General features: G+C 60.5%; 1 protein-coding gene across 2 annotated transcripts in view; it reads right to left on the reverse strand.

The window, feature by feature from the left end:
* Window positions 1-3,656: 3,656 nt before the first annotated feature.
* Window positions 3,657-14,845, reverse strand: part of ATP1A1 (ATPase Na+/K+ transporting subunit alpha 1) — a 28,460-nt gene continuing 17,271 nt past the window's right edge. The window contains exons 11-23 of one of the 2 annotated variants that reach the window (XM_036452575.2): window positions 13,766-13,900; window positions 13,142-13,334; window positions 11,877-12,052; window positions 10,611-10,747; window positions 9,834-9,984; window positions 9,211-9,379; window positions 8,916-9,070; window positions 8,247-8,370; window positions 6,891-7,036; window positions 6,662-6,792; window positions 5,980-6,081; window positions 4,245-4,336; window positions 3,657-4,000 (exon numbers count right to left, since the gene is read on the reverse strand). In XM_036452575.2, the coding sequence (XP_036308468.1) occupies window positions 3,972-4,000; window positions 4,245-4,336; window positions 5,980-6,081; window positions 6,662-6,792; window positions 6,891-7,036; window positions 8,247-8,370; window positions 8,916-9,070; window positions 9,211-9,379; window positions 9,834-9,984; window positions 10,611-10,747; window positions 11,877-12,052; window positions 13,142-13,334; window positions 13,766-13,900 (1,740 nt within the window). In that variant the 3' untranslated portion in view covers window positions 3,657-3,971. Of the gene's footprint in view, window positions 4,001-4,244; window positions 4,337-5,979; window positions 6,082-6,661; window positions 6,793-6,890; window positions 7,037-8,246; window positions 8,371-8,613; window positions 8,676-8,890; window positions 9,071-9,210; window positions 9,380-9,833; window positions 9,985-10,610; window positions 10,748-11,876; window positions 12,053-13,141; window positions 13,335-13,765; window positions 13,901-14,845 lie in introns of those variants that run through there. The other variant, XM_036452576.2, reaches the window with a different exon arrangement.

The following is a 14,845-nucleotide window of genomic DNA, read 5'->3' on the forward strand; positions in this document are numbered from 1 at the left end:
TACATGCTAATTTCCAACTTCAACTTCAAAGTCGAGAGAGAGAGAAAAAGGGAGAGAGACTGACTCTAACTTATAGACTGTTAGCCTGGGCACAGATTTCCTTGATTCAAAAAGCAGACACAGCCGAAACCGGTTTTTGGCTGCGGACTGAAAGGTCCCAGGTTCAATTCCGGTCAAGGGCATGTACCTTGGATGCAGGCACATCCCCAGTAGGGGGCGTGCAAGAGGCAGCTGATCGATGATGATTCTCTCTCATCGATGTTTCTAATTCTCTATCCCTCTCTCTTCCTCTCTGTAAAAAAAAAAATCAATAAAATATATTAAAAAAAAAAAAAAAAGCAGACACAGGTGGGGCAATGTTAGCAAACGGCTGCTTGGGCAACAGCAAAGTGTGGTGATGAGCTTTTGTTGATTCAGAAGCACTGACTGTGCCAGCTGTTGGGGAGGGCATGGCCTGGTCTCTGTGTTCAGGAATCCAGGGGACACACCGATCAAGAGGCCAAAGGGCTACTGTCAGGTGTGTGACAGCCTCACACCTTGAGGTTCGCCTCTGAGGATGGGACCGTCACTGGAGCCAGTTTACGGTTGGTCCCCTGGCCTCAGCCAGTCAGCCCGAGCCCAGACATGCCCGAGGGCCGGCCTGCCCAGTCTCCGGAAGGACCCGCGGTCAGCTGGGAGAATGCAGCTGGCACACGGTGGCAGGCAGGAAGGGTGAATCCCAGGGGAACACAGGAGGCTCCCAGCTATGTGAGTGAATGCCGAGCAGATGGGCTGGGGCTGGGGCTGGGGTGAAGGCACGGAGGGTGAGGAGGTGGCCAGCTGGAGCTCGGGAGCTGGGAGAGAGCAGTGGTGCCCAGATTTGCACGTGTTGATCACCTGGCAGGCTTATCAGGTTGCGGAGTCCCACCCGCTTCTGATTCGGTTGGTCTGAGTCAGAATGTGCCTTTCTAACAGGCTCCCGGGCGACGCTAGTCCTGAGCAAGGGCTGTGAGAACCCCTTGGATTTAGAGGGCAGGAAGGATGCTTTCCGGTCGGCCACGTTCAGGATTCACGGAGCACCGGCCACTGCTCACCCTTCACATACGCTCTCGCCCAACCCTTTCACAGCCCTGACCGTCACTCAGATTCCAGAGAAAAGGAAGCAGAGGCTGCACTCTGAGTCCACTGCTAGGGCCTGTCTGTGTGTAGGCCGTTAGCCATAGGCCAGTGTGCTCGGCTACCACGTTAGAATCACCAGCCACCGACCAGAGGGGCCCCAGCCAGGCCTGGGCCAGAGAAGCCTCACATGCCCTCCATCCAGGTCTCTGACACGGAGGTGATGGAGGTCATTGCCTGGAGCAGGGGTGGGGAACATACAATCCTCAGGGCTGGAGACCCTAGAGACGGCCCACGGAATCAGCCCAGGCCTTTGGGCTGAGGGAGTTAAATGCTTGACCACCCACAGCAGGCTAATTCATAAGCTGATCATTTCAAATGGCCCTCGCACGCACGCACGATGTTATAAATACCCAAAAGGCCAGTGGCAGGAAACGGGTTCCCCACCCCTGGCCTAGAGCAAGTTCACTCTGAGGGACCTCCAGCTCAGGTCTGCCAGGAGGCTATGCTCTTTCCGTACTAACACCAGGGTCCAGCGGACACTGGACGTGCGGGCCCGGGGCTCAGGTGACAGGGTTGGAGTTGGAAACGTGCTGGAAGCCCCAGGGAGACATGGAAACGGGCAGGGGAGGGGTGGGGCCTCCCTGAGGGACCTGGCGGCTCTGCGGAGCAGGAGTGGGGGAAGGTGGAGGAGCAGGCAGAGCGGATGACAGTGATGAGGCGCCTGGTTTCGGAAAGCATGTAGAGGAGGCACACAGGCCCCGCGGGGGCTGGCCGGTCAGCATGTCCTCGCCCAGTACTCTTCAGAGGCCGGTGCACGGGGAGGGGGGCACGCAGGGGGCAGCCATGGCGGCTGTCGTCAGGAGCTTGTCCGTGAGAGCAAGGAGCTGGACAGAGGCCGGGGGCCTGTCTCGAGCTCGGTGGTGGAGGGGGGCAGAGGGGCGTGTGGCCAGTGTCAGGGCACTGGAGGGCAGTCAGCGGCTCCAGTAGCCCCTCTGCAGGGTGGACAGTGGCCTGGCCAGTCCTCAGGAGCTGGTGGCGCTGGAGTGACCTCTCGCCGCTATAGACGGGGCCCAAGTGAGAGGGTGCGGACGTGCAGAAACGGGCAGAGGACTCACTCTTGCTGCCTTTGGGAAGCTTGTGAGATAGGCCCGTTGGGGGGCCTGGTTTCGGTGCCGGTTTTACCCAAGGCTTATCTGCTTTCTCCGGGTGGAATGTTTGGCTGGAGAGCGTTTATTCAGGGGATCCTTGTGGGAGTTCCGAGCCTTCCTCTGCCCTCCCTCTGGGTGTTCCTGGGAATCTGGGGCTGCTGAGGGGTGTCTTGGGGGCCCTCAGGCTGCATCACACCCTCCTAAGCGAGGAAGCACCTGGGGCCTTGGTCTCAGGAGCGTGTGTTCACCCATCAGCCCACATGGGTGCCAGAGAGCATGCGTGGGCAGCAGTGGTGAGGGACACGCAGCAAACATGACAAGGCCCCGCAGTCTGGCCTCACCCCGTCCTCGGCGAGGACCCGTGACGCCTGTCCCTCCGCCTCTGACCCTGAGGTCTCCACGGTGCGTCAGCCTAGTTTCCTCCTGTGGGGCTGAACAAAGCAGCTGTTTCTGAGGAGGATCCGCCTCCACGTGCGGAGATCATCCTGGAAGCAGGTGCCGGAGACGAGGGAAGCTGGTGGGTCAGGCTGGGAGTCATGGACCCGAGAAACAGGCTGGGGGACGGTAGTCGACAGCATGTGGGAACTACCGTGCCCCTCCCCTCCGTCAGCCGGGAAGGACCAGCCCCCAAGACCTGCCAGGTGATCCCCCAAGAGCCATGAGCAAAGAATTACAGCTTTTCGGAGAAAAACAAAACAAAACACCTGAACCCTCTCAGATCACCTGGCAGATCGTGTATCTCCCCTTCCCCTTGGTGCGAGGTGAGGACGTGGACCTGCTAGGAGCCAGGGCGGGCGGGGGCGGGGGCGTGGGCAGGCACAGCGCCGGGGACGGAGTGCCCAGCGGAGAGGCAGAGGGGCTGTCACCGTGCTCTGAGAGCAGGTGTTCTCAGCTCGCTCCTGAAATAAGCGGCGCTCTCACCTTTTTACCTGCCCTCTGAGCCAAGGAGGAGGACAGCTGGTGGAAGGGGCGGGCTGTGTGAGGAGCACGGGGCTGGGAGCCGGAGGTTTCTGCTCCTCGTAAGAACGTTGGTCCAGACCCTGCAGGGACCTGAGGGAGAGGAAAGGGGGGTGGGGGGGGGGGAGGGCCTCCTCTGCTGCTGATCACGCTGAGCACCTGGAAACCCCTCCCGAGACGTGCACAGCTGTGAGGGCCACGGGGGAGTTCCAGTCGCACCAGAGGGAGCCCCCAGCACGATGGGGTGGAGTGGGGCGCTCAGGTCCTGCAGCCCGAAGTTCCCTCTGGGGGTGACTTCACCTCCTGAGCTTATTGCTGCTGGCCCGTGGCTCTGGGTTTGCTGCGCTAAGTATTAGAGTGATGCACGCGTGCGGGTACACACACACACACACACACACACACACACACACACACACACCAGGTCCGCACAAGTGAGGAGGGCAGGAGACACAGTTCCATTATAATAGCCATCTTTATTTGTAAAAATCCAGATATAAAATGTATTCTTTCGGTCTTTCCATGATTTCCTTTTTACAAAAACAAAAAGGCACATAAAAACCTTCCCCGCGGTCATTCCCACAGACGGATGTTTGTCAGGCAGCCCCCCCCCCTCCCCCCCTAGAGCTACATGCTTCATTCCGGGACGGCTCCTTCCCCCATGCTTCAGTGCTTCCTACCAGGGTGGAGTTCTGAGTTCCGAGACTGAAGTACACAAAAGGGTGGGTGAGGGTGCGGGTGGCACGATGCTCACGGCGTGCAGGACGGGTGCTAGTAGTAGCTCTCCTTCTCCACCCAGCCTGCCGGGAGAGGGAGGAGGAGAAGGCACATTAGGCTCCGGACAGCACTCACCCTGCACCGTGTGGGTTAACACCCCGAGGTCCGATCCTGAGGACGGGACCGTCCCCGGGACCAGTTTTCAGCTGGTCTGAGGGCCCCGGCCAAGCAGGCCGGGCCCAGACACGGCACAGGAAACGGAACAAAAGCTTGCTGACCACAGCCCCGCCCCCCTAGCCCCCAACACTAACGATGCCGCTCCTTTACCTCCAGGGCTTCGCCGGATGATGAGCTTTCGGACTTCGTCGTACACGAAGATGAGGAGGGAGTACGGGAAGGCACAGAACCACCAGGTAGGTCTGAAATAGAGGCGGACACCATTGACGCAGAACACACATCGAGCCTGACACCACTGACACAGCACACACCCCGAGCCTGAGACGCCAGGCTGCCCTGCGCCCGGGGAAGGCGGGAGGAGCCCCAGCCAGCCAGCCTCGGCGTAGTTCTCGAGAGAATCGGGTTACAAGGCAGGTTTGGATGTCTTTGTGGACAGGACATTCTCCTCCCTTTGCCAAGTGTTTAGGGAGTGATGTCCCTTGAAGACAAAGAACTGCCAGCGAGGGTCACCACTGGCTCACGCACCCCCCGAGTTTGGTCTGAGGGGGAGCTGAGGGACACCGAGCCTGGTGCTCCGAGTGCCGGGCCTGGGGGAGGAACGAGCTGTGCCCTCACAGGTCAGGGGCCGGAGAGGGGAGCCCTGAGGGGTCCCCCGTGGAGGCCACGCCATCTTCCCGACCAGATTCCCACAGTCAGTGTGTGGGCAAGGCTGCGCTGGGTGGGGGTCCTCACCGGGCTCGGGCACCAGGGTGATTAATTCGCCTTCCAAACTGGGTAGAGTGTCACGAACAAACCCCTAGTCAAAGCGAGGTGTCTCGAGGGCCTACCCCATTTAGAGGGAGCCTTTCGGAGCTCCCTCTCCTAACCTCCCCTTGGTAAACAGCGGCCCGGGATGCTATTATTTCCACGGGGACATGCCTGCCCCTGTCGGAGGCCACTGTGTACAGCATGGCCCAGGCCTGAAGATTAAAACCTAGCAGAGCAGAAATGACAAAGAGCCGCAGACGAGGTGCCACGGGCACACACAAGAGGGAGACCAGCTGGGAGGGACCGGCGGGAGCCACAGGCAGAGGAAGAGTGTGGATTTACCCATCAGCCAGGTTGGGGAGGAAGACAGGCTGGGACCACAATGAGCCAGGCCCTGGCTGCCCGTGTGCCAGCCGACACCCGCACACACCCACCCGGGCGTCCCTGAGGAGGGGGTGGCATGGGCTGGCCGAGCCGAGCGGGAGGCTGATGCCTGAAGTCCAGATCGCACTGTAGGGCCCTCCATGCTGTGGCTCCGTGCACTGAACAAGGGGCAGCGGCGTAAGCCCCATCGGTTTGCAGGCAGCACCGCACACTCTGCTTCCCAGAGCGACAGGAGGGTGTGGTGAGCCCCGGATGTGAACGCTCAGCTTCAAGGCCAGGCTGTTTGGCGGTAGTTCCTCTGCTCACCGCTCCCCATTCTGGCGTTAGAGCGAGGGGCCTCTGCCCTGCAGCTCCAGCCTCTCTCCTCTCAGAGCAGGGGATTCAGGGGCCCACAAAAGCAGGGCTCACGATGGGACACACAGTGACGAGGTAAGCAAGTCACTGAATCTGGATCCCCAAACTCCAGGATACTCTAGCTGCCCTCCTGACAGCTGCCCTGTGGCTGGCAGGAGAGGGCCCGGCTGGGTGCCTGACGCAGGGAGCGGGAGCCAGAGCCGCCCCCCCGAGCTTGGTCCCTCCTGACCCGGGAGACCAGGGAGCTTCTGGGTCTGCTGCTCCGCCAGCCTTTCCCAGTTCTCCTCCCAGGAGTCCCTGTGCTCACCACCCACAGGCCTCGGGTGAGAGCGACGGCTGTGTCCGAGGGCACAGCCACGCGCACTGCTTCCCTCTGTGAGCGCGGCGGACGGGGACTTACTTGAGGGGATACATCCTCAGGGCGACTCCCATCCCGGGGCAGTAGGAAAGGAAAGCAGCGAGGGCCGTCTCCTCAAAGAGGCCGAATATCAGGATCTTGTTCCTAAAATCAAGGGGGAGGGGGGAAGAGTGCTTAGCAAGGCAGACACTCGTTTATCTTCCAGAGCAGCGGTTCTCGACCTTCCTAATGCCGCAGCCCTCTACTACAGTTTCTCACGCTGTGGTGACCTCCGCGCCATAAAAGTATTTCCATTGCTACTATTATAAACCGTCATGTAAGTATCTGTGTTTTCTGATGATCTCGGGCGACCCCTGCGAAAGGGGTCACGACCCATAGGCTGAGAACCGCTAGCAGGATCGCCCAAGACCATCGGAAATCACAGATATTTACATGACGATTCGTAACAGTAGCAAAATTAGTTATGAAGTAGCAACGAGAATGATTTCGTGGTTGGGGGTCACCACAGCAGGAGAAGCTGTATTAAAGGGCCGTGTCATTAAGGAAGGCTGAGAACCACTGCTCCAACGTGAAGTGTTAAAAGACAGACCAGTCCTTCAGGTACGGGTCGCACGTAGGAACCGGAGGTCCGTGAGGAAAAAAAAGTGTAGGGCAGCCCACTCTGCTCCCCAAGCTGGATCCCGGGGACCCGCCCGGTGCTGAGAGGGCCGTGGACCACACTCACTTCATGCCCTGCTGGAAGACCGAGTTCCGCCGGGTCTTGCAGATGACCAGGTCGGCCCACTGCACCACCACGATGCTGACGAAGAAGGCCGTGTGGCAGGTGAACTCCACGATCTTCCTCTGCTCGTAGGTCTGCAAGGCAAGGGCGGGGGCTCAGCACGGCGAGGGCGATGGCGAGGGCCGAGGCCGCCGTCCCCCGGGGCCTGGGCCCAGGCCGGAGACGCACTCACCCACTGCTGCCCGTAGCTGTCCTCCACGTCATTGACCCAGCGGTCGTCCCAGTCCACGCGGATGCCCAGCAGGTTGATGGGGAGGAAGCCGTTCTCGGCCAGGATCACAAAGTACGTGAAGAAGCCGCCCAGGGCCTGGATCATACCTGAGAGGAGGGAAGATGGCCTTCGTGCCCGAGTCTGGGACAGGGCGTCTGCACCCGCTTCCTCCCCCGGGTGGCAGGCCTGGGGGCACTGGGGGGGGGGGTGAGGAGGGAGAGGCTCTGGTGGATGGGACTCAACAGTGCTGCCTGCTCCCTCCCCAGCGAGGACCAGGGGACGGACCCAGGGGCACACGCCCAATGCCCTCTCGCCTCTCATCACCTCGTTAGAACTCAGAAGGGTAAGACAGGAGGGCCCTGCTCTCAACACCCCTGCTCCTCGGGTATCAGTCTCATGCAGGGTGTGACCTTGAGAATGGCATCCCTACTTTTCAGCCTGAGAAACGGACTTTCCCCCCCGTCCCTCAGCATCCGTGCCCGGTGCCCTTTGAGGCCACCTCGGAAGTAATGCACGTGGCGCTTTCTGACCCCGTCCTTCTTCCCGCCCCAAGCTCCTCAGCACAGAATGTCACCCCACAACCTGGACCTAGTCTTCCTGCTGCTCAGAACTAGGTCTTCCTGGCGGAGCCGGACGGGCTACCAGCCAGTTCCTTTGCCGTCAGCAGCTGTTACGTTCATCTGTCCCATTTCTCCCGCGTGCCTGCCGCGAGGCAGCCCTGCGTCAGCCCACTGCTCACGGTGGCCCCACCGGCTTCCCTTGGTAATGACGAGGCAGAGTGTTTAGACCAGTGGTTCTCAGCCGCTCTAATGCCGTGGCCCTTTAATACAGCTCATTTGGTGGTGACCCCCAACCATAGCATTATGTTCATTGCTACTTCATAACTGTAATTTTGCTGCTGTGAACGCATTGTAACGTAAACATCTGTATTGTCCGATGGTCTTAGGCGATCCCTGTGAAAGGATCGTTAGACCCACAGGCTGAGAACCGCTGGTTTACATCACTGCCCGCCCCCCGGGAGCCCTGTGAGCCGGCCACACTCCGCAGGAGGAACAGAAACCAAGCCCATGGGGTGGCGACCTGCCAGCCAAGCCTTTAAACCAGGTAACTGCAAAGCCCACTCTCTGGCCAGGTCAGTGATGACACAGCGTATCCCGGGCAAAGCCCCCCTGGAGGTGATGCAGGCAGTGCCCGGGCCGGGCCCTCGTCCAACACCAAAGGGGCAGCCCCTCCCCAAGGGCACGGCGATCCTGGCTCTGAGGCAGCACCGCCGCAGCCTCGGTCCCTTGGCCCGCTCCCTGCCGGCCGGGGGCTCACCGATCTGCCCGTAGGCCATGCTGATGAGCCGCTCGTTCACCAGCTTGTCCGTCTTGGGGTTTCGGGGCTGTCTCTTCATGATGTCGCTCTCCGCCTGCTCGTAGGCCAGGGAGATGGCAGGGACCTGGGGAGGAAGGGGTTCCAGGCATCAGACACCTTTTCTAATAAAATCCCTGCTTCACCCCCGCTTTAAAAAATCACTTTTCACACCAGGAGATATTACAGTCCCCGGACCTCCCCCTCCCCGTACAAATAAAGCAGCGAAGTTCTACAAAAGGCAGGACTCCTGTCTGGTCAGTAGGCGTTGACAGTTATGCCCTGAGGCCCAACATGGAGTCCCTGATGCTGGAAACTGCTCCCCGAGTTCTTTTCCTCATGGTGGTCACATGGGCCCAGGAAGCACAGTTGCCGCCCCCCCTAACCCTAGGCCCGCGGTGGGCAAACCGCGGCTAGCGAGCCACATGCGGCTCTTTGGCCCCTTGAGTGTGGCTCTTCCACAAAATACCACGGCCTGGGCGAGCCTGTTTTGAAGAAGCAGCATTAGAAGAAGTTGTTTAAAAAATGTGGCTCTCCAAAGAAATGTCAATGGTTCTATTGTTGGAATTTGGCTCTGTGGACTTAGTAAGTGTGCCTGGGCTAGGCCGTGTGTGGACGCGGCCGCACACTCACCATGTCCGTGCCCAGGTCGATGCAGAGGATGGTGACGGTGCCCAGCGGCAGCGGAATGTTGGCGATAATAAATATCAGGAAGGGCGTGATCTCTGGAATGTTACTGGTCAGGGTGTAGGCAATGGATTTCTTCAAGTTGTCAAAGATGAGGCGACCTGGGAAGGCAGGGTTTTCACCGTCTCGCTGACAGCGTGGGCTGCGCGCTCCCCACGCCGTCCACGTGCAGCCACGGACCCCGACGGGGAGTGTGGGGCCTCGGGGGTGGCGGGCCGTCCCGTCCGCACGTGGCCCTCACCTTCCTCCACTCCGGTCACGATGGAGGCAAAGTTGTCGTCCAGGAGAATCATGTCGGCGGCTTGCTTCGACACGTCCGAGCCCGCGATCCCCATGGCAACCCCGATATCCGCCTTCTTCAGGGCGGGGGAGTCGTTGACACCGTCACCGGTCACAGCCACGATGGCGCCCTGGCAGGAGGAGGAGCAGTCTCAGACCCACGCACCTGCTGCCAGGCCACCGAGCCGGAGTGGCAGCCAACCCCTCGCCCTCCTCAGCGAGGGCCACCAGCCAGGACTCGGTGAGTGGCACTCGGGGAACCCCCGTTCTTTTACATCCCCCCCTTCACCCTCTTCTCAAGGTCATGCCTCCTGGCCCCTCCGGCCGGTGTGGACAGGAGCCTGGCCGCTCCGCAGGGAAGCGCGTGTCACCACTAAACTGCTATCACACTGCCCTTGCCCTGAGCCTCGCCCTGGGACCAGGCACCGAGTCCAAGGAGAGCGGGGCCGTGTGTGTGTGTGTGTGTGTGTGTGTGTACGCGCACGCGCGTGTGTCTGTGCGTGTGTGCATCCGTGCGTGTCTCTGTGCGTGTGTGCATCCGTGCGTGTCTCTGTGCGTGTGTCCGTGTCCCGGCCGCTCACTGACCTGCCGCTGGCAGCCCTCCACGATGATGAGCTTCTGCTGCGGGGAGGTCCTGGCGAACACGATCTCCGTGTGGTACTTGAGGATGTCATCCAGCTGCTCGGAGGTCATGTCCTTCAGGTCGGTGCCGTGCACCACGCAGGCCTTGGCGTCCCTGGGATCGGAACCGGGGGAACGGTCACCGCCCCTTCCCAGGCAGGCCGCTCTGAGCGGCGCAGAGCCGGGGAACGTCCGGCCCCACGGGAGCTCCTCTCCGCACAGCACCTCATACGTCACTCTGTCACTCCCCCAGGGCAGGCCTGTCGCCTCCCTTTCCCCGTGAGATACACAGCGAGATCGGATGCTGAGTTTTAGACAGGAGCCCAGGAGAGAGGACCCCCTCCCTCCCCTAATCCCCAAAGACGGGAGAACCCCCAAAGACGGGAGAACCCCTAAACCTTAAAACATTAAACATAAATCTATTTGTTTTTCCTTTTGCCAAAATTTTCCCTTTTGCCCTGAGCTACCTGGGCAACTGTGTGTGTGTGTGTGTGTTCCCTGTTTTGTGGCACTGGAAACTGACGAGGTGCTAGGTAGTACTGCCCAGTGGTGTGACTACACCCTGCGTCCCTGCCACGTTACCCTCAGGACAGGGAGCACCCCCGAGCTGGCCATGATGGCCGGCGCGGGTCACTGTTTGGTCCCGGGGGGGGGGGGGCATTCCCTCCTCGGCGGTGACCCGGAAGGAAACCCCGCCGCCCGCACGCTCGTGGCCGGCGCCGCTCGGCGCCCGCTGCTCACCTGGGGTTCACCTGGCTCACGGGGATGTTGAGGCGGGCAGCAATGTCCTCCACGGTCTCGTTGCCCTCGGAGATAATGCCCACGCCTTTGGCGATGGCTTTGGCGGTGATGGGATGGTCCCCGGTGACCATGATGACCTGTGACAGGAACAGGGAGGGCAGGGCGGTCAGCGGGTGCCTCGGCGAGGCAAGCAGCACCCCAAGGCCTCCCAGCACAGGAGGACACGCTCGGAGGGACGATCAGCCTGGCACGCCCCGAGGAGAGGAATGCTGGCGATTCTTGAGTGTTCACTGAGGGAAACACAGGAGGCAACACCCAGGTTTTATCTCGGTGCCCATCGCCCAGGATACACAATGTCTGTTCTTCCGTTTTCTCAGTGAGATGGAACTCTCAGATTTACCCAAACCGGAAAAGGATGCCAGACTGCGGTGCGGGTGCAGGGGGGAGGTGCCACCGCCATCCTCAGAGGGACCCAACTTGGGGGGAGAGCGAGCCGGGACAACATCAACCTGCTGCTCCTCTCCCCCACCCAAGGGCGACACGGAGAGGAATGCACGCAGGAGGCTGTGATCAGCGACAGGGAACACTTTTCAGGGTGGTTCAGGGAAGTATTTTCGGATCACGGGAATGAAAAGCTTCCTTGCAAAAACCCCCGACTGTGGAGAAAGAAGACTCCAGTCCTCACCGGTTTGGCTCAGTGGACAGTGTCGGCCTGCAGACCCGAGGGTCCCAGGTTCGATTCCGGTCAAGGGCAGGTACCTTGGTTGTGGACACATCCCCCAGTAGGTAGTGTGCAGGGGGCAGCTGATCGATGTTTCTCTCTCATCAATGTTTCTAACTCTCTTTCCCTCTTCCTCTCTGTAAAAACTCAATAAAATATATTTAAAAAAAAAGAAAAAGAAAAAGACTCCAAACATTCATTAAAACCCTATTAGTGAAAAGCACAGAAAACATGCCATTTCCTGGACGAAGCATGTTCAGAATCAAATATTAAAAAAACTCAAAACCTTAGCAAGTCTTCTGCTCTTTTTAATTTGCTTTCGTGTCTTTCCCCAAAAAGATTTTCTAAGGAAAAAATCCCTCATCCCTCTACACCAGTGCTCTAACAGATTTGTTTTCTTCCGATGGGGGAACGGACGCGTTGGAGGGGGAACAGCTGAGGTGAGAACCGGCTGGCCGTGTGGCTCCCAGGGGCCACGTCGTCCCTGGGGGTGCCCGGGCCCGGGGGGTGCGGGGAGGGGGTGTCCGGGAGGCGGGGTGGCCCACCTTGATCCCAGCGCTCCGGCACTTGCCCACGGCGTCGGGGACGGCGGCCCGGGGAGGGTCGATCATGGAGATGAGCCCCACGAAGCAGAGGTTTTCCACGGGGAAGTTCACCTCGTCCGTGTCGAACTGGAACCCTTCGGGGAACTGCTCGTCCGGCAGCAGGAGGTGGCAGAAGCCTGCGGGAGGGGCAGGGAGCCGTGAGGGCTGGGGCCGGGGCAGGGCAGTGACGCCTGCACGTCCACCTTCCCCCGCGTGTCCAGTTGGGGCTGTTTGTGAAAGCCCGGTGTTAGGACGGCACGAAGGGTTGGCAAAATGCACACGAATGACAGCCTCTGAAAGAAAAGCCCAGCTTCCGAGGCAGAGGCCCTATGTGGTGTGGAGAGGGCGCTGATGGTGTGGGCTGGGCGCGGGGTTCGGGGTTCCCGACCGGCCCGCTCTGTGGCTCCGACCTGCACGTCGTGGAACGGTGTCTCTGCTTCCACAGCCCCACTCACCATTTGTTCACACAAACCGGACACCGAGCGCATGGCGGGCCGCCCTGCTGGCTGCTGGGGGTAATGCAGCGCAGATGGCCTGCCCACGGGGTTTACAGAGTCCTTCACACCACCAGTCCCAACGTCCCCTTCCTTCCCGTGTGACTGAGGGCGACAGTGAACTCAAAAAGGGTCTACGGGGCCGTGTGGGCTCACAGGAAAGACCCTCCTACTTGGGAGGCGGGTGGAGAGCACTGGAGTGCAGAGGGACCTTCCGGGTGGACAGACACACAGAGGCCTCCTCCCGCTGCAGAGCGCGCAGGGGAGCCAGATGGGCCAGGCCACCAGGTCTAAGGTCCCCAAGCTGAGGGAACAGGGAGATGACACGAACGATTTCTGCAGACCGAGGTCCTACGGGAGCCGCTCTCGCAGGGAGACTCCCCTGCGGGCAAAAGCCCTTTTCATCGCGCCCTGCAGCGGCTGACGGAGGCAGCAGGCAGCTCCCCGCCAGCAGGTCCCCGTGCGCCCACATTATGGGCTGGAGCCCACGTTCCTCTATGGCCTCGCAGCCACCCCGGACGCCGGGAGCTGGCTCACCTACAGGCCCCGGGAGTTCACTGCAATGCCATGGATTTCACAGGCCACAGACACAGAGCCAGGTCAGACAGCCCCCCCCCCCCCCCCCCCGGCTCTTCCCGTCTCCACGACAATGTGTGTGTGTGTGTGTGTGTGTGTGTGTGTGTATGTGTGTGTGTGTGGAGGCCAGGGAGTGCCTCACTGCCCCGCACATACCCAGCACGCGCTCGCCCAGGCCGCCCAGCTCCAGGTAGGCGTTCTGGAAGGCATCCTTCAGCTCCTCGTCCAGCGGCTGCTCCTTGCCGTGCAGCAGGATGGAGCTGCAGCGGTCCAGGATCCGCTCCGGGGCCCCCTTCATCACCAGCACGTGTCGGGGCTCGGCTGTGTTGGGGTTCTTGTGGATGGACAGCTGGAGAGAAAGGGTTGTTGCTCAGGTGAGAGGGCGGGGCGCTCCCTGGGGGAGCACAGAGCTCCCTGACCCGTTACAGTCTTTGTTTCGGCAAAAATAAAAAAACAAAACCAAGACCTTCACGTCTAGCCTGCCTCACACCTGGAACACACTCTGAATTCTACCGAAAAGGCCAGCAGCACGGTGACACAGTCACACACCGACGGCAGCATTTCCCTGAAGGAAACACGTCCCTCATCCTACGGAAGCCAAACCCGTTAGGGTTTTCTGTGTGGAGTCCCAAGTAAGATCCAAAGCAAAGGCTTCCATACAGTGTGAGCGACGCCCCTTCAGGAGGCACTGACCTCGTCAAACGCCCGCGGGAGACAAGTTCTCCCACGGTTCTCTTCACTCCCCTCTCTGAGCCCACCTCCCGATCCCCCGGTTCAGACCTGGTACTTGTTGGTGGAGTTGAAGGGGATCTCGACGAGTTTGGGGTACCGCTCCCTCATCTCCTTCACGGACCCGCAGCACAGCTCAATGCACTTCAGGAGCGCCGACTCGGAGGCGTCACCCGCCACCGCCCGCTGCGGACACAGACGGCACGTGTCAGGTTCCCCGAAAACGCCGCACCCAGGCGCACCCTCGGGCGAGGGGAGGTGCCCCCATCAGGGCCCGAGGGGGAGAGGGCAGGGAGGGAGCAGCAGCTCGGACGCAGGTCACCAGGCCCATCCCCAGCCCACAGGGCTGTCTGAAGGTGTCCCCTGCCCTCGGCAAAAGCACGACACCCTTTGCAACCTACTCGAGCCTATTTTTACCTCCCTCCCCTGAAGCCTCAAAGCCGCCGTCCGCAGACACACACACACACACACACACACACACACACACACACTTCTGGTCATGCGTGTAAAAATACCTGGTGAGAGAGCACAAGCCCTCAGCGCTCCCACAGCCCTAAGTGTGCAAGCACACGCTTTGGTCCCGGCCCTGGGAACACACAGTCCATGCCAAGGGTGAAGCAGGGGACTCTGCATTCCGAATATGGCTGTGGGACGGAATCTGGGCCTGATGGATGCTAACCGAGAGGTGCTGCCAGCCCCGACAGGGATACAACCGGCCAATGTTCCAGCCGAAACCAACACACACTCACAATCCCGTTAGCCTGGCCCTGACCCCGGGAATGCTGGGAAATGCATCTCCAGCTCCCTTCCTGGGGCTTTTAAGCCAGGGAAGGTTTGCTGCTGGCGAGCCCCTGTGCTGGAAGCCCAGAGAATTCCTTCTTGGAAGCAGGAGGGGGAAACGTGTGAAGTTTTACCCCAAGAGAACAAACACCCTGCTCCCATCACAGAGGACAGTCCCCTTTAAGAAATAAAAGAGCCTCTATCTGCCCAGCAGAAGCCACCTCCGTCCTATCTGGGCTGCCACCTCTCTGACCACCGGGTCTCCACCCAGAGTGGTGGGCAGCGCAGTGTGGCCAGGACGAGCTGGCCCGGGCCCCCATGTCCCAGGGGCTGTGTGCAGCCCTTCCTTTC

Source organism: Pipistrellus kuhlii, unplaced genomic scaffold (genome assembly GCF_014108245.1).
Source record: "Pipistrellus kuhlii isolate mPipKuh1 unplaced genomic scaffold, mPipKuh1.p scaffold_m20_p_24, whole genome shotgun sequence".
Lineage (NCBI taxonomy): Eukaryota > Metazoa > Chordata > Mammalia > Chiroptera > Vespertilionidae > Pipistrellus > Pipistrellus kuhlii.